Source organism: Acanthochromis polyacanthus, chromosome 17 (genome assembly GCF_021347895.1).
Source record: "Acanthochromis polyacanthus isolate Apoly-LR-REF ecotype Palm Island chromosome 17, KAUST_Apoly_ChrSc, whole genome shotgun sequence".
NCBI classification, from domain to species: domain Eukaryota; kingdom Metazoa; phylum Chordata; class Actinopteri; family Pomacentridae; genus Acanthochromis; species Acanthochromis polyacanthus.
Genome location: NC_067129.1, coordinates 15,286,924 through 15,306,241, shown reverse-complemented (window position 1 = coordinate 15,306,241; position 19,318 = coordinate 15,286,924). Strand labels below are relative to the sequence as shown.

General features: G+C 42.8%; 1 protein-coding gene across 1 annotated transcript in view; it reads left to right on the top strand.

The window, feature by feature from the left end:
- Positions 1-19,261, top strand: part of LOC110947178 (neuronal tyrosine-phosphorylated phosphoinositide-3-kinase adapter 1) — a 29,068-nt gene extending 9,807 nt beyond the window's left edge. Inside the window, exons 2-7 of the mRNA XM_022188631.2 lie at positions 5,624-5,863; positions 12,239-12,606; positions 12,685-14,469; positions 14,568-14,810; positions 15,793-15,899; positions 16,488-19,261. Of these exons, the coding sequence (XP_022044323.2) occupies positions 5,676-5,863; positions 12,239-12,606; positions 12,685-14,469; positions 14,568-14,810; positions 15,793-15,899; positions 16,488-16,919 (3,123 nt within the window). The 5' untranslated portion in view covers positions 5,624-5,675 and the 3' untranslated portion in view covers positions 16,920-19,261. The remainder of the gene's footprint in view (positions 1-5,623; positions 5,864-12,238; positions 12,607-12,684; positions 14,470-14,567; positions 14,811-15,792; positions 15,900-16,487) is intronic.
- The last annotated feature ends 57 nt before the right edge of the window (positions 19,262-19,318 follow it).

Here is a 19,318-nt window from a genome sequence, read left to right as displayed (position 1 = left end):
GTTTTTCTTTCCCCACTTCTAAACACATATGAAATTCTTGGATTCTCACTCCACGCAATGCCTTTGAGCCTGATCAGAGCGGCATTTTAGCATTTTATTGCAGATCTAGGCCTGTGGAAATCAGAGACGTGAGTGTGAGAAGACTGAAACAGGCTAGAGCAGAGGCAGGCTTTACCTAAAGTGTTTTTTTTTTTTTTTTCTTTTAAGAAGACCGAGATTGTTTCTGTTTGCATCGTAACCAGCGTGTAAAAACCCACTAAGCGATAGATATTGCTTGAGAGGCTTTCTGCCTGCAGGTCAGCCAGGCTGTCTGAAAGAGCAGAAGTCAGGCTCTACATGTATAAATGACTGTAACATCCTGAGTGTCTGACAGAATCAGATGTTTAAAAAAAAAAAAAACTTCTCATCTGAAAGGATTTATTAAGTTAAGATCAATGAGAATCTTTCTTAAATCCCATCTCAATGCTTGTTTAGATCCCAAACAGACATCTTAGAATTTAAAGGTCCGAATGTGACAGTGCTCCTTTGTTCAGATGTGTGAAAGGTGGACATCCTGTCCACGTCAGAACAGTTCTGGTGAAGTTGACTGGGTGTGATGGAGCATAAATTATCTCACTGACCAAATGTTTAGAACAGCGTTTCCCACTGCAAGTTGAGCTTTGTAAACAAAGTGTGAGAAATCTGGCCATTAACATTTTGCAAGCGTGATTGTACTTCCAAAAGTCAGTGTTAACTTTTGGAAAATTAACTAGTCATTGTCACTTTGTCACGCACCATCTTAGCTTGATTTTGCTCGGCTGAAATAATAATTTTTTGCAATTCAATAAAATGTAAAAAGGAATAGCGCAACAATTTCTTCTGTAACCGACATTTCACCCTCTATTCTAACTCAGCCTTCCAGCACCTCTAAAGTCACTAATTAAATACAATAAAAGGGCTGTAACGTGTTAATCAGTGATCCTCAGAGATGCAGGCTGGCATATTCTGTTACCTGTGGACGCAGCCATAGCCAGGCGAGCTATATATTACAACTGTATAGGACGCTGCTATTGATCTTCTTATCTGACTCTCAGCAAGACGTATAAATATTGCGCTGAAGTTGTGATTCAGTAGAGTAGAACGCAGCACATTAACTTATTAACATTTTTTATTTTTATTATTAACGAACAGTAGCAGAGAATAATAATACATTATTATTATGTATTATTGATATCATTGGACAGGTATCGTTGGTACCGCCATAGTTTGATGACCCCTGGTCACAAGATCTCTCCACATCGTGCCTTTACTAAGTTCACAACAAATCAGTACTTCATTTGGTTGTAAATAAGTCGATTCAAACTCAATGTTGGCTTGCAAACGAGCACCATCAAGGGCAGAAGATAAGGCAATGCATTCTCTCTGGAGCACAGTAGTCAGCCCAGATCAACATTTACATTTCACGTTACACAAGCCTCTGCTCTTGAGATGTATTTAATAAAGGAAAATAAAGATTATGCACAAATGTCAGGGGACTGTTTGCTCTAAATGATGCACTCAACAACACAGACTTGCCATAGCAACACAGAAATCGCCACTCCTGCTACAAGTACACCCAATGAAATAATTTAGGTTATTATCTTCAGTCTTTTAAGCTGATGCAGATCATTTTTTTTCAGTCTTGGCTCTTTATATTCAGAAGCTAAAAAGAAAAACAAATACACATTGCTGTGTCTGCAGTGAGTGGTTTATTCAGACGGCACCAGATTAAGTTCATTTCTCATGAGTTAAATCAAATCGGAGCCACAAAGATGTCTCAAACAGACAACTGTCATGGTTTGGGCTGAAAGAAGCCATTTTACACAAAGGAATCATGTTCTTTTTACCTAGTTTTGTCCAGAACATCCAGCACAGGGGAAAATTGGTGTTTAATCAGAAACACATGAGCTGTTTCAGTATTTCGTTCCCAACATCATGTGGTGATGGAGATAATCTCCAAGCTTAAGTTGTTGATTTTTTTTTCTCACTTTAATAATACTGTGCTGCACCTACACCTGAAATTCACTTTTAATCACTGGCATTATCATTTCTTGCAGGTGATGTGATTCAGCTGACGAAGAAGAATTTAAATCTACCTGAGAAACACATTTAATAAGAGTGTCATGTGTGAATGTGTTCCATTTTCTCACGTGGCTACTTAGTCGCCTATGTAACATCTAGAGAACGTGCTGCTCGGTGCATATTTAATGTTGGCAGCAAAAATTGCCTGGTTGCCATTGGATACAGATGCTGACGCCATTTCTGAAACATACGATATATTGATAAAGGAGGAGAAGCTGCAGTGAAGTTTAACCCAGGGATCATCACATATGATGAGGCTGACATCCTGCTTTGTGCATATTCAGTGGCTAAGGAAGAGATGCATGCTGACAGTGTTGCTAGGAGACCACACACAGTGACTAGTGTGAGAGGCTTGATTTCACCTCCCTCCCCCAGTCTTGTAGTCTGGCTGCCTTTCACTGTTTTTCTATCCTCTCTTCCTTGCAGTTGCCTCCATTTGCTTGTTCCCACCACTCTAATATTCCCCTGTTTTGATATTCCCCTCCATCAGTCTGTCTGCAGCACGTTTTCCGCCTAATCATATTTGTCTTCTTCCCGGTTTGATCGCTCAGTGACTCTCCGTTTATTGGCTTCCCCCATTTTTCACCGAGCCCCCTCCCGTCCCCTTCCCGCTGCCTCGGTCTCTCCTCCTCTCTGGCTGTGTGCGTCTCAAGCTGCTCGTTCTTCCCCTGAACCGTTCGCTCCATCCTCGTGCACCGCTTCCTCTCTGTTTGTTTCTCTGGCTGAGCTGTAGCGCTGTGACTGACTCCAGTGCTGCGACTGTAAGGTCAAAATACTGTACGGTGGTGGACGGAAATGGCTCAAGCATACGTGGATTATATTGTATTTTTAAAGCGTACAAACTACATCACTCAAATGAGCTATAAGCATCTGTTGACGTACAAAATCCTGATTTCTTCCCTTCTTACCCGCTCGCTGCATACTGAGTTACAGAGTTTGATTACAGTAATTTGCTAATTAATTAAAGCTTGAGTAGGCGCAAACCTGAACATCTTGCTACATTTAAAAGCATGCTAGTCCAAGAACTGGATGTGCAGAAGGAGGAACACGATGACTATAGTACAAGATGTTTTATACTGCTTATTTAATCTAACTGCTCGTATTCAGTTTTTGCAAAGGCAAGCATATGTCATGATGGCTTTTTTCTTCCATCATAAAACAGGACTAAGGCTGGCATTTGTAACAGTATTTCAAATTAGATTTTTGTGCGTGTCTACAAAACACAAAGGGATATTATACCTATAAGTAGCAAAATGTGTTTTTTGAATGCGTTTTGTAGAAATGTTGCCCTTTTGTCAAAGGCCAGGCCGGTGTTATGATGTGTTCCTGCACTCTGCAGTGTTACTGCCTCACTCACAGCGAGGTGCAGCAACACTACTGGACCACTTGCTGAGGTGAAGGCTGGAGGGCAGAGGGCTGCAGCGCAAAGCCTTCCAGAACTGTTAAATTCAGAAGAGGAGATGGAGGCAAAGATTTTAGGTGTGAAATTCCCTTAAATGTACAGTGAAAGGCGATTCTTTGAATGCACAATGTTTTCCCTGTAACTTTGCTCTTTCATACACACAGAGATCATACCCCACCTGCTTTATATTTCCAGATTTTCTTTAGATAATGATTTCTACTATAAATTTCCTGTCATCAGTAAGCCGCAGTCAAATCAGCTGCTGAGCATTTGCAATTACTGCTTCACACCCTGTGTGTATGTGTGTGTTTTGCGTGTATGGGGGGCTTTGAGTATGTGTGTGTGATGTGTTTGCTTATGTGCATGAATGAGTAGTCTGCAGCGTTGCATGCAGATCGAGTTACATGAATCATGGCTCCATCTGCCTCCTGGTTCTAATGAGGAATTCGAGCGACTCCTGACCCTACAGATGCTCCTGAAACAACTTGCTAAACGCTCAGAATTTATTCGAGTTTTAAAGTGGCTCTCGGGATTGATCACAGCCACATTATACGAGTGCACTGCGCGGTTTGTGTGGTCTGTAAAAATGATGTTTGTAGCCCAGTTTGATGAGGCCAATCTGCCCGTAGATGTAAGATGTAGGTCTCCTGGTTCTCTTTGCTTGGCTAATGGTACACCAACCCACAGGATGTAATGCGACAATTGTGGGGCTGCCTGCTCAGCTGCCAGATCCTAGAAGCCAAAATCAAAGCTCCATTTAACAGAAGCCCAACCTACAGTTGCAGCTCCCTAACCTAATTAACATTGAGTCAGCAAGCATGGCAGCAGCAGTGGTCGAGGTTGTGGTCAGGGCTGTGGGATACAAGAATAGCAGTAGCCACGCTGACACACTGGATGACACACTGGGCCGTGACAAAAGAATCACACACAGCTACACAGATCAACATGCCGCCTGGCACAGGTGACAGTGACTGCTGCTCTCGCTGTGTACTTTTCTTTGTCCTTAGAAAAATGAGTTTGAGATGTTGTACTTGCAGTAAAGATGCTACACAGTTGGTGTTAAATGTGATTTAAGTTGTCCTGAATATTTGCAGAATTAGTAAATGTTGGAAAATGTAAATGTCATATATTTTTATGCCCTTTTCATCAGGGGAGCATAAAAGCATAATTCACATCCCATTAAAGTGAATTTGCATGCAATTTCATTGTAGCATATTTTTAATGCACAACTGTGAATTTAAAAGGAATCACATGGAGAACATAATTTGTTCTTCAGTGTCCTACTTTTCTTTATATTTTCCGCTCTGTGAGACAGCCATGGCAATATGTATAATTCAGAATTATTAACCAGCAGTGTTGCACACAAGCTTAGCTTAGTGCATTTCATATAAAATGAAAGTTTGCCCTGGCAACGATGTTCAACTCAACAAACTAATGCCAGAAGCACCAATGATAATTCTTCAGTGTGCATCACTAAAACACATTCAGACTCTGTTTCTATTTATGATGGAAAAACACTAGCATCATGCATCAGCTGACAGCTGCGCTTTTCTTAGCCAATTGTGTTGCACACTCGCATTCTCCAACATGAAAACACTGCTGGACTCTCAGATATCTGCCCCACAACAAGCCTGACTTCTCATGGGGTGAGCGTGAGTAGGAAGCTGTGCATGCGCTACATATGACAAACCACATTACTGTCTGGCTAGCAGACAGGCTTAGATAGGCCATCCCAGGGCCTGCAGCCAAAGATGCTCTGCAGCTGAGTTACCATGCTTACTCAAATATTCATAACTGGATAATGAAAGTATAAATAGTTTTCATGTGATAAACGAGAGGTTGGGATTAACAACACTGCAGCCTCCATCATCATGCATCATTGTGTCTTTACTGTGGCGGCTGCCAGTTGGAGTAATGACCATGATTGTTTTCTGTGACCCCCTTAAAGTTTTGCAAGTTATTCAGGTTTGATTATTTGGGTTTCGTAGTGTGTTGCCACATCACAAAGTAATCACTGTCAATCTTGTCAGCAGACTGGGAAGCCGTTCAACACATTTTTTTAATGATTGATGTGCTCAAACATTTCCCTTGTTTCTTCTTTTTTTTTTTTTTTTTTTTTAGAGGAGCGCTGCTTGCAACATACGTCCTGTTCTCCTGAGTCCTCTTCTATACCATGAGCTCTGGCTCTGCCCAGGATGTGGCAGTCGAGCATTTCCTGCGTGACATAGAGCGGCGAAGCAAGCGGCTACACTGCGCTGTGATAGGCTGCGAGGAGGAGCGACCCCGCAGCGACATGAACCTGCTGTATCGTAAGAGCCGTTTGGACTGGAGGCAGAGAGACCAAGAGGGAAGTAAAAAGAGGTGAGTGGATCAGCTTGCAGGAGCTCTGCATATATGGGATTACAATATGGTTCACTTCAGAGGGAATATAAACCTCTTATCCAGTTCGCGCATTTAATTTCAAAATCTTAATTCCAAGCACAGTTCATGAAGTCAGAGAGGTTCGCCTGAGAAACCTCATGCAAATTTGCATAGCAACAGTTCATAATGAAGTGAATATGTTCTGTAGATGAGATAAATTAATATAGCATCTCCAAAATGTCAGAGGGCAAAAATTGGCTGAGAAAATTACATTTTCTCAATGCATATGTGATTATTTGGTCTTTATGTTACACTCTTTAGGCATAAGGAGAATACTTTTTATTTGCAGCAGTATATCATCATATAATCATAAATCTGACACATTCACACCTTCAGCAGTTGTCCTATGAAGTGAAAGGGAGTTAAAAATAAACGTTTACTTGTTATATTTTATCGACTTAAATGGTGTAAAGGTTAAATGGATAATTTCACACATACACTCACCTTAAAATTGAGCCCAGTTTGCACAGCACGGAAGGAGCAAATCAGAAAATCTTACCTGTAATGAGTTTTTGCTGAAATATGTCGTAACAGGAGGAGGTGCAGGCCTCGGTGTTCTCCTATATTTCTATACTAACCATCTCTTGTAATGGAGTATTTTTAGATTGTGGTATCGGTACTTTTTCCTGAACAAAATGCTTCTTCCACCGCTGCCTGCCAGCACTGTCTCGGTAGGATTGAAGAGTTGTTGGTAAACGCGGCACAGTATGTGTTCAGGGGTCTAATTTCTCTGTTACAACACAGTTAGCTGCTGATGTATCAGGTCCAGCTCCTATTTTTGGACGCCTTCCAGCAGAAGTGGAAAGCAATCATAATAAATCACAACACAGGCTAAATTCTGGTCTAAATAATATTAATAATAATACTAAATATAAATATCTCACTCTATAAATGTAAATATACATAGATACATTTTTTTTTAATTTTAGGTTAAATGTAGTCTAATTTATGTAAGTTGCATTTTAAGATGACCCAGCCATCACAATGCACAAGTTCATTAAAGCACTCGTCATTACGCTCACATGACAGTTGGGGTGCAGGGATCTGGTGTATCTCAGTCTGTGTTTGGGGGACAGAGGAGAGAGATGTACTGTTCAAGTGTGAGTCACCTATAATTCACCAAATTCCTCACAGTGTACGGCTCTATTTATGCCGCAGAGGAGAGGCAGAGCATCAAGCACAACGGTTCGGTTTGTTTAGAAGAGCCGTCCAGTGCGTTCTGACTCACGGTGGTAATTGGAGGCCCACGTGTTGGCAGCAGAGATCAACGTCACGGCAGCATCAAGCCGGTGGAGGTGTAGGGCAGCAAGTAGGACAGCGGGACACGATGAGTGATGAAAGCAGAGCCGAGCGGGGCCAGGGCAGCACAGGTGGGAAGCAGAACATGACCGGTGATGATTGTGAACAGGGTAGGGTCAGGGATAAAAACCGCACAGGAACAAAGGGGCGGCAACCGAATGGACTCCAGGCAGGACAACGGCAACAACGGCAGAGCTGGTGGGAGCGAGGGAGTGAAGGGCGCCGTAGACAGTTTGAGATCTTGAGGCTCTCAGGAGAGAAATCACATTTCTAAAGTAGAGCTGGCTGTGGAGATACAGAATGGTAAATAGGTGAGTTTCAACATGAGTTTTAAAAATAGAGACCGCTTCTTATGGCACTATTACAGGCAGACAGACTATTCCCAGTAGTGACGACTGGTGGAAGAAAACCTTGCTGTCAGCTGAGATTATATTAATTCCTGCACAGAATTATGATGCAAGTGTGGCTGGGCTGGTAGGGGGCTACCCTGATACCTCTGGTCTTAGCAGATGTATGAATTCCTGCAAATCCATTTAAAGGAATTCAGTAATTGATATTGAAATAGACCACTCTGGAAATAGAGATGAGTAAAAGACAAAATAGTACATGCACCCTCATCAGCCACAACATTAAAACCACTAGCCTAATATTGTCTTTAGGTCCCCATCATGCCAATAAAACAGCTCCGTCTTGTCAGGCCAACGACACAGGACCTCCTGGAGTTTCCTGTGGTGCCTGGCACTGGGCCATTGGCAGTAGTTCTTTTAAGTCTTGTGGGTTGTGGGGTTGTATTTCCATGGATTTGTTCTGGTACAGCCCATGGACGCTCAATCAAACTGTAATCTGTGAGTTTTGAAGGCTGGGTCAATGCCTCGGCCTCTTTGTCATGTTCTTCGAGCCCTTCCTGAGCAGTTTTTTGCGGTATGGTGGGTTGCGTTGTCTTGCTGGTGCCTTCAGTGTCGATATTGGGATGTAACTCTGTTGCCATGTGGTGGAGGGGCTGTGCTTGGTCTACAACAATGTTAAGACTGGTATTACATGTCAAAGTAATATCGACATGAATGCCTGCACCCAGGGTTTCCCAGCAGATCTTTGCATCGTAACAAGATGATCTATGTCATAGTCTTGGCGGCATCAATATATCATATATAATGTATATATGCTGTTGAATTAAAATATTTTTTGACATATTTTAATGCTACGAATCAATACGGCTTCAATGCATTATTCAAGTCTTCGCTGTTAAATTCATTTCAACATTTCAATAAATCTGCTTTTCCCTTCTTTTCATTAGTGACACACCATCATTTGTGAAATCAAGCTAAAACTGAAATAAATCTAATTGTATCAAATCGTGGACTCCTAAGTCACCTTTGAATTGCCAACTATATACTGAGGCAGCCAGGAAGTCAGTCTGAGGTTTTCACGTTAGATCCACAGATAAAAGATATTTGTTTTAACCTTAATGTGTTATTGATTCAAACTGTGAAGCCTTTTTCTGAATGGCTTGAGATCATTCAGTTTTTAGTTGTGTGTTCTGAGTAGACTTGCAGCTGTCAGCTCAGCCTCGTGATCTGAGAAAAGTGATACTCGTCAAATAAGAGGTCAGTGAAGAAAATGAGTGTAAAGCAGACAACAGCAAGTACTGTCTTGTTATTGAAGCTTCAAGAAGTATTTATCCATGTGGTTGTTCATTGTGAGGAGTGAGTCATTAAAGAAAAATGTATTTTATGTGTTGGTTGCTTTAGGGGCATCCACAACAATGTATCACATGACGAACAAAAATGATACGTTAATGCTATCGGAAGTTTCATTGCTTCGAGTTAAACCACGAGTTTCAATTTTTAAGTAATTTTCTTCCGGTAGCAGAAGAATAATTGAATCAGCTTTAAACCATGCTTGTGACAACCCATAACTTAAGGCAATCAATTAGTGTCGTGTATTGTGTCAAATATGTCAGGGAGGTCCAACAGAATGAGGACAGTGACACACTCAATGTCAACGTTCAACCTTAACCCATCTGAAACTTTATCAAGGGACGACTTAAGCGCTCTGATTTGCCCTCAAACCACATTAGATGTTCTCAAAGATGATATTTTGTCAGATTTCATTCAGCTGTTTAAACATAACCCGCTCTTCAACTTTGGCCCACAAAGGTAAATTGGAAATAGGACGGTAGCTGCTGGGGGCGGGATTATCTAAACTGGATTTCTTCTGCAAAAGCTTTATCACCACAGTCTTTGGAGCTTTTGGGAATATCTTGCAGTCTGAGGAAAAGGTGGTATACAGGAGTCTCGCCGAAGATAAATCTCCCAAAGGTGCAGTGCAGAAGGCCACAGAGGAGGAGAGAGAATCCTATACAACATAAACTTTGTTTTTGACTGTCCTGTAACATCCTGTAGCAACATCTTTAACTTGGAGTTACATCAAATTTCTGCAGACAACTAAATGTCCAATTTGGATTTTGGACAATATTTTAAATTACTAGTGGTTAAGCTTTGTTCATGATTAAAAGAGCAAGAGAGATATTTGCACAATCGGTTCACCCCTGTGATTAACAAGAGCTTGACTACACTGTCCTGAATTAGCATTTAAAAGTATATATTTGTGTAATGTGCAGGGCAGATTTAGCTGCCTTCAGACAGAGCCAGGATAACCGTTTCTCTTTGATTGCAGTTTTTCTGTTAAACTCAGCTAACCAGCTGCTGGTGTAGCTTCATATTAAACAGATATGAACATGATTTAGTTCTTTACAGTTCAGCGTAACTAGGAAAACAGACAAGCATATTTAAGAATGCACAGTGTTGGATTTGTTGCCGATATGCCTTTTGTTTTTTCTTAAATCTTTATTGCAGACACTGATGTATGCATGTTTTTTTTTTTTTTTCCCCCCCACCTAAATACAGTGAACATCTGGTAGCTCCTATAGTGGAATTAATATGCTGTTATGCCTGCTGTTATTACAATGGGCCACTGGGAGATTGGATATAAAATACAATACTGTTTAAACGCAATGTAAAATAAGAATACTTCAAGTTGCATGTCAAAAAAAAAAAAAAAAAAGCATTTTCAAACTAGTAACTTGTAACTTTTTAGCCCGTCTGTCTCTTTGGGCCAGTGCTCATACTTCATTTGAAAGCCTTTCTCTGTTAATACCGATGATGTCAAATGGATGCTTTATACGGTAGCTGCTGTAGATTATAGACTCGATCTAAAGCGGCAAAACAGAGGAGCAAACAAATACGGCCCCCAAATCTTTGAACACCTCAGTCTTTGGTCTGATTTTGGAGCTTCTGCCCTACGAAGAAATAAAAGTGAACACTTCAAGCTGCAAGAAGGAGCAGCTCTGCCTCTGTTCTGGGCTAAATTTGGCCCTGTAGTATCTATGTCGATTGTTAGGAGTCAGTAGTACATTTCCACAGGCATTCAAGGGTACAAACATACTTGTACAGATGCAAACACACTCTGTTGCTATACTGCACACATAAACACACACACACGTGCGCGCTGCTGTGCACATGAGGAAGAAAATAGGCGCCTCTGTGCTCTCTGTGATGAGCAGCCTCAGTGCTGCTTCTGCTGCTTGCAATGTTGAATACAAATTGTAAGCTCCAATTGTCATCTTCTGTGCTTCACTGCCTCACAGGGATCACATCTGATCTTAAAGAGAGCTGCATGGCCCATAGTCATTTGTCGCCATTATGTACTGTGATGAATCATTTATACACAGAATAATCATGCATTTGAGCTTTTTAAATTACACACTCGGAACCAATTTCTTGCGTTCTCAAACATGTGAGCTCGGATAGGAACGTGAATATCCAGATGGGCATCCGTGTGTCTTTTTTCCGGCGATATGATGGACACAAACCCCTTGATGGTTTTCCCATCACATGCCTTTTTCACTCTCCATGAGTAGCTTCACGGTTGTTTATAATGACAAGTCTGTTGTTGAGGAAGAAAATGTTGCTCAGCTTAAAGACCAGAGACTTATGTCATGTTGTTGTGGGTAAGGCAACATAACACCTCCCAGAAGAAGCCGCTGCAGCACCTGTCTCTAAAGCAGAAAAGCAAGTACAGTGTCATCAGAAGCCGTTTTTAAAGCCTTTGTTGAACTCAGCAGGGCGTCAACCCTCATAGTGTTATGTCAATACCTTGAACCGCTGGCTCATTTCAGAAATTCATATTCCTATCAATAAATGATAAATAATATTACCTGTGTGAGGATTCTTTATATATTTTTAAGCCTTTCAAAATCAATTGTTATACGTATTTTCATATACGATAGGACCAATGGTTTTGTGCCAAGATGGACTATTATAAATGGTTTTCCATTACAGACAACTGATAAGCATCCGATTCCAGTGGTGTTAATTAAATGGGAGATTTATGATTTATTTTACATGCAAAGCAAATACACCACAAGTATCCAACAGACTGAAAACGGTTCTGCCACTGCTGCTCCAGTTTGTTGAAACGCTGCAATATTTTGTCTGATTTTTCTCTTTGTTAATGTTATTTATTGTTGTGGGAGCTCGTGTCATTGATGATTTCAAAGGCGAACTATCAAATACCAGAAAATCACAACTGTTCCCATGGTAACAGATAAAATACTTCTGGCGATCCTGAGAGCAGACTACAGATGTGGGTTGAGGATAGAAACATGTAAAGAATAAGGGAATTCCAGCGGCACAGTTTACACTACTTTGCTTTTGACAAGGGAATTGATTTCCTAATTGAATGTGTTTGAGGAGAAAGCCGATGCGGAGGAATTTAGATGGAAAGATATGTGAATGCGAAAGATGGAGAATCCTCCAGGGCTTTCCTTTTGCAGCAGAAGCCCTGCAGGCATTTCTCTATTGCAAAGACTATGTTTGAAGACCAAAGAGAGAGTGAGGAAAGAGGGAGGTCAATATAAAGAGTGGAACATGAATGTTTTTCACTTCTGTCTGATTTCCTCATGCTTCAGTATTTTCCTTCTCTCCACACCCTCTCTACCTCTTTCCCAATTTGCAGCTCCTCCCAAAACGATCCCTCGGCTACTGTTGGCAAAGTCAGAGATTTGGCTTCTTTTCGACGGCACTTCCGGATGGGTTTCATGACGATGCCCGCCTCCCAGGACCTGTCCCCTCACTCCTGTGCCTCCGCCATGGCGCCGCGCTCGCAGTCCTGCCACGCTGTCGGTGCCGGGGATACGAGTTTAGAGAACGGAGATTACTCTGACACTCAATCCCAACATGGCGGCCGCTGCCCCCCAGCTAAACCCAAACGCCACCCCAGTACTCGCCTCAGCTCCTCATCCGCTGACAGCAGAGGACCTCCGGAGACGCCGCCACCGCCTCCCCCCTCTCACTCACAGGCCAAACACTCAGAGAAGAAAAATGGTATGAAGTTAGTGTTTCGGTGCATATTCGACTGAGAAAATGATGTCTTTTCTTGACGTGTATTTTTGTCTCCTACAGCCATGAAAAAGTCTGACTCTGGAGAGATTGGATCAAAGAAGGTGCCTCCTTTAAAACCCAAGAGAAGTCCCAGTACCCAGCTTTCTTTCGACCCTCTTCCTCCACGAGTGCCTCCCTCTGCCACATCCCTGCCATTCCAGGCAGCGGACTCTCAAATTCAGACAGGAGATGGAGAGGATGAGCCGGTTTATATAGAAATGGTGGGCCAAGTGTTCACCAGAGACAGCCAGACGGCCACACCCCACCCTGTCACCCCTGTGGCCACCACACCAGACTCTGACTCAGACCAGAGTGAGGCAATCTATGAGGAGATGAAATACCCGCTGCAGGAGGACCGAGAGTCCCAAAGACACCTCCCTCCCAAACATGAGAAACTGAAATCCTCGAAACACTTCCATGTCACCCCTTCCTCCTCCTCCAGCAGCTCCTCCTCCCTGCCACGTCCCTCTTCTTCGTCCCCTTCCTACTCCAAACCTAAAGCTACAGTATCAATCTCCCACTCATCTCCTCTGCCTTCCTCTGCATCTTCCACCCCTATACCCCAGGTCCTATCTGCCAGCCCCCACACGCCACGAGCTCCCACTCCCTATCTGCTGCAAGGGAATAAATCTGAACCCGAGTCCAACACGAAGATCCCGGCTCCATTCCCCAACCTCCTGCAGCATCGGCCCCCGCTGCTTGCCTTCCCTCAGCCCGCGGCGGCCTCCAGCGGTGTCGGGGTGCAAAACAAGGCATCTGGTTCTGCTAAAATGGGAACGCAAACGTCAAGTGTGACAACTCAAGCTAGCACCTCGTCCTCAGCTTCATCCAATGCTCCTGTTGGCTCCAAGGAATCATCGGGAGGAAGTTCATCGCAGCAGGACAAACACAGCAGAGATTCACAGCTAGGCCCTGCTCCTGGACTGCGAGCTAGGAGTCACTCAACACCCTTACCTCCCTCCTCCAAATCCACGTCCCCCTTCTCCCATCACCATCACCACCCTCACCATCGCCCCTCGCACTACCACCACTATCGCAAGCCAGAGAGAGGAGACTCCCCCGCTCCAACCAAGAGCAGCTCTCAGATGTCAAACCAGGCCACAGTTCAGACGCAAACTTCAAGTACAGGCAAGGAAGGCAAGTCTGTGAGCTTCCTCTTGAAGTCTGATAAAGGAGAGAGGGATAAAGACAAGGACAGGGATCGAGATAGAGATAGAGATAGGGACAGGGATCGAGATAGAGATAGGGACAGGGGTAGAGACAGGGACAAGGAGAAGGACAGGGATAGGGAGAAGGACAGAGACAGGGAAAGAGACAGGGACAGGGATCGGGACAGGGATAGGGATAGGGATGGAGGGCCACACTCCTTACAGTTGGATCTTATCACCACCTCTAGCAGCCTAACGCCTCAAAGCAGCACCAGCTCAACCCCTACGCCGTTATCCTCATCCCAGCGTCCTCATTCTCGCCCACATCTCCGCTCTCACACTCCTCACGGCCTGCCAGCGTACAAGCCTCCCTCCTCGGACAGCCCCCTGCTGTGGACCTACCCCTCCGGTGGCTTCCGGAGACCACCGGCTTACGAGAGTTTGAGAGGCAGCTCTCAGACGCCATCTCTGCAACAGCCCTCGAGTCTTACTGGCATAGGTGAGGGGGTGTCCAAGAGCAATGGAGGGTCTGGGTCCCTCCAGTCAAAAGTTGGCTTCATGCCCTGGGACAGTAGTGCCAGCTTAGCTGCAGATGAAGGGTCTTACTGGCCTATGCAGAGGAAATTGTCCTTCAGCCATGGGAGCAGAGAGACTGAGAGTAAGTCAGAGGTCATTATGAATACAGTGCAGAGGCTGTTTTGGAGAAAAGGGTGTTTTCAGTCTTCTAAATGTTCATTCTGTTCTTTTTCCTTTCAGAGGATGAAGGACGAGCGTGGAATGGTAGTGCTGATGCCTTGTTACGGATGGATAAGGAGGACCTGGGGATGGGGTCTCGAGGAGGCCACTCAGGCATCCCAGTCCATTTCAGTAGTGCCACCAGCAGGGCCCTCGGTCACACTGAGTCCTTGGCTGGTGTTGATAGCAGCCCAGGATTCAGAGCTCTGCCCAGAGTGGGGCTGCCTCTTCCCTGCCAGACTTTTCCTGCCTGTCGCAATGGAGGTAGGCAAACACCAAGTGGCCATAATCTCTTAGTCAGCTTCTAACCACAGCATCCTATTTAGAAAGCAACTATAGCAATGGATTTACATGGGGATTCTTCTGCCGGATCTGTTCTGGTGTCGCTCTAAAAACTGTAAAACCCACTGTTGCAAGAATGCAACATCATTTTAATTTTTTATTATTTATTTTATTTATATATACTAAAAATAATAAACAAATAAAAATATTATACACACAAAAGCACACACACACTTGTGTCCGGTCCTTGTTAGACACCAAATGAGGCTTTAAACCTTCAGAATTTAGCAGAAAGATGACAATGTTTTGTTTGATGGATGGAAATTGAACCTGCCTCTTCTCTCCTCTAACTGTCACAAAAGGCAGCAGCAGAGCCTATATAGGAAATGTTCCATAAACGACTCGCATCCCTGTGTAGACGCACTTTCATGAGCACTGGCTCCCTTACATGGTATTTGCAGTGTATATTTGATAAGCCCTGCTGTTTAAAACATTTTATAATTGAAATAAATTTTACTTTTAGAGCTAAGTATATATACAGTGCAATTTATATCACAGGTAAACCCTTCATTACGGTGATTATAGAGGAAGGTTAAAAGCATTCAGAGCGCAACTCCCACCAGTTCTGAACACCTGCATTTATGTTGCACTAAATTATATTGCCTCAGTCATTTCAATATTCATTTTATTTTTGACTATTCTCATACTATGGATACATTATAACTGTCAAACACTGGGGATTACAATCAGGATTACCGCCAAAATGAAGTGTCAGTCATTCTTAAATATAGGAGGACTTTATAGTTGCTCAGTAGCTTAAAATATAGGGAGTACACAATGTACCGAGGCTCTGTCTCCACTCACAGGTGTAGTGTGGTATTCACAGCTTGGTGTGTTAAAATGAAAAGTTCTATTTTACTGTTCTTGTTAGCAGACACACAGCGTGATGTTTGATTCTTTACAGAAGTGGGGCGGCTGGGCCGCTCCTCCTCTGCTGCTGGAGTGAGACAGGTGGGCGGAGGAGACGTCCAGAGACAGAGCAGTCTACCAGCACGAGAAGCCATGAATCAGGTGAATATGTAACACCCAGCTTTGTAACTACTAACTCTAATAGCTTCATGTATGATGGATTTGGGAGTGAACATTAATATTGTTCTCATTATTACTTCCCCTTCTGCTGGAGACAGTGCTCCTGCAGATCTATTTATAGCTGGTAGATATGCCCACTGAGCAGAATAAGGTTCTGGTCTGCCTCAAAAGAAAATAAAAGCTGTATGACGCAGATTAATATGTAATCAGTAAACGAGAGACAATTTTGGATAAGAGAACATACTGCACTGTGTTTTGGAGAGGTGAACTGCAGCCTTCTAGCAGCACATTTTGCCCAGTTTCTGGCTCCATAGCAAGTGCTGACGCAGTTTGAGTGTGCTGCAGAGACTGTCTGCATGCGTCTGGTTGACCCTCCCTCAGACTGTAATAGATGCAGCAGCGCTGCATTCTGGTGGCTGTCCATAAGAACTGCAGTTTTATTCAACATGCAAGGACTGGCTGCTACTGCTAACTGCACTGCAGTGATCACGCAGGTTTAGAAAGCCATTTACTATTATATCATTAAACACTACATAAATTCACTGACTTGACTTTTGTCTATGTGTTTAGCTGCATGGTCTGGCCCAGCCTCAAGCGCCCTGCAGTCCCAGTGGTCCCAGTGTGTCTCGGCAGCAGCAGCAGCTTCAGCTCCACCAGCAGCAGCTGCAGTTAAAGCAGCAGCTCCAGCAGCTTCAGCAACAGCACCATCTGCAGTTGCAGTTCCAGCAGCTCGCCCAGCTGGCACAGGGACAGCCTCCTGTCAGTGGGGGCACCACCCCGTCCACAACGCAGACCCAGAGAGACGGCAAGCTGCTGGAAGTCATTGAGCGTAAACGCTGCCTGTGCAAAGAGATCAAGGCCCACAGGCGTCCCGACAAAAGCCTGTGCAAGCAGGACAGCATGCCCATCCTCCCTAGCTGGAGACGGACACCTGAGCCTCGTAAGACTGGCACACCACCATGCCAGAGGCCGCAGGCCGTCGTGTGGGACACCGCTATCTGAGGTGCAGAGACAGGCCAGTGAGTACAGCACGGGAAGAGAGACAAAACATGCAGATGAGGTGAAGATAAATGAATCAATAAGAGTAAAAATGGATGAAGTTCCTGGAAAAATCTTTTGTGGCTGTGGTGATATGATTACTGCAGAGAAATGACAGACTGGGGACAGAGAGGTAATAGTTTCCATTACTCTTGTTGTATGAAAAACTGATCTGACAGCAAGTTACTTGAGACTCTTAACTCATTTGAGGAAAAAAACAAAACAAAAAAAGGTGTAAGAAAATAAGTATTACAATCAGACTAAATTAATTTCTTATCCAGCTGATTTGTACCTCCTCTGTACTTAGTACTACACTGACGTGTTCCAGTTGCCAATGATTTTTGCCACAAAACACCAGTGTTATTGCTATAAAAAGAAGACACTCACTAATTAATAATGGGTGGGTTGTTTTCTGAGATTGGTGTTGCCAAATTTCTTCCTGACTACTTGAGAAATAAAGGAATCATGTATTTTCTCCAACACACAGTTGTCCAACACATAGAAACTACTCTGTGGATGAGAAAAGGCAAGACTCATAGATAAGTTATTGAAGTGTTTCTTGAAATCGTGAATGTATATGAGATGTCTTGGTATCAATAGATTGTCATTGTGGATGCAAATAATCATCACTGAGGAGTAAAAGCTACCTACTGTATCTGTTTGCATATTTGTAATGTAAATCTATTTACTTTCTCAACGTTTCTGCAATTTTATAGCAATATGCTCCCGAAGCCGGAGCAACATAATTAAAACTTGTGTCAACTAGCCTAACATACATATCTAAGACTTGAATAAGTCATATTTACTGTGTCATTCTCTGCATGTCATGATAGACATACAGTATTGTACAAAAAATATGTGTAGAGATGATCGTGTCAGACTTTTACATACAGCAGATCTTCACTATGATAATGTGTGGTTGTGTAAAAAGATGAACATGTTGCTCAGTGGTGGTGGTGGGGGGGTATCATTAGAAAAGGTGGTGTGACAGATGGCACATACCGTGCAGTCCAGCCAAATATAGATACAGATCAATGGTACAAAAACTTCATCACTCATGCTTATCCACAGTTGCACATTAGTGATTGTTCCACCACACAGAAAAACAAGCACTGACACCCATCAACCCAGACTGTGCAATACGGTGCAACTGATAAGACTGTGAGTATTGATCACCTCAAACAGAATGCTGGAACAATCTGCACAAAACATCGTATATGCTTAGGAGAACTTAAACCCTAATGTACTGTAAATAGATATGTACAACTGTATTGAAAATGTAGCAATTATTTCCATTTTCATACTTGTAATCAATACATATTATGTAGCATATACTGTATAAACATAACTTTGTTCACTTTTTTCTAAAAGAATTAAGTACTTTATCTGCTGCAGCCAGTCCATGCATTACTTATAGTTCTACTAATAAACAGTAAGCCCTCTAAAGAAAGGCACAGTCCAACAGTTGTTTATTTAAATTTATGCAAGACTCCCTTTAAGCTGTGTTCCTCATTTATTTATGCCCTTTTTCTACATTCATTTTTATTTGTGTACAGATTTCAACAGCTCGTTGTCTTGACATTTTTGAATACTTTGCTGCTATCTTGAACTACTGGTGTTGTTCATTCAACTACATGGTCTTACCATGACAAACATTCTTAATATAGTGGTTATTGTTACATATTTGGTTTTTTTAAATTTTATTTCCAAAAGCCACGTGAACTGAAGTTTGTACCTTGAAGAGTGAGCCCTTCTGTAATAGTATTAAGGCGCTTGAATGTCCTCTTGGTTGTTGTTGTTTTTAACGATAGTTAGCACCAAACTGTACAGTACAGTACACCCCGTGAAAAGAGACCTATTTAAATGTTTGAGAGTCACTGCTTGGCCTTTTGTTTTTCACTCCACTTGCTCGTGTTTGAGGGTCAAAGTTTTTCCGAGTCCATTTTCAAGCAAACACAGGTCAGGTTGAAGGAAATGGGCAAGTGCAATGCATGCAGAGATTCCTCACACTGAAAATGTTCCAATGATGCTAAACTCTTGTGCCCAGTTTAATTTCAGATACCAAGTAATCACCTTACTATGAGTCCTTTTCACAGACTGATATGGAAACCCTAGGTATCATTTCCAGAATAGTTTACAGAAGCTGTTGGTTTTTGTGTGTCTTCTAAAACAGTGGCCATTATACGAGTGCCATCCTATATTGATATGGTAAGATACGGTGTACCTTGGAAAATCACTGTAGTGCTATATTTGCATTGATATTGTCATTGAAAATAAATTTTATATAATGAACTTTACACAACAAACGGAATTGTTCCATGTGTTCATGCCACGTGTTGCTCGGTGGAGACAGAGGGGGGAAG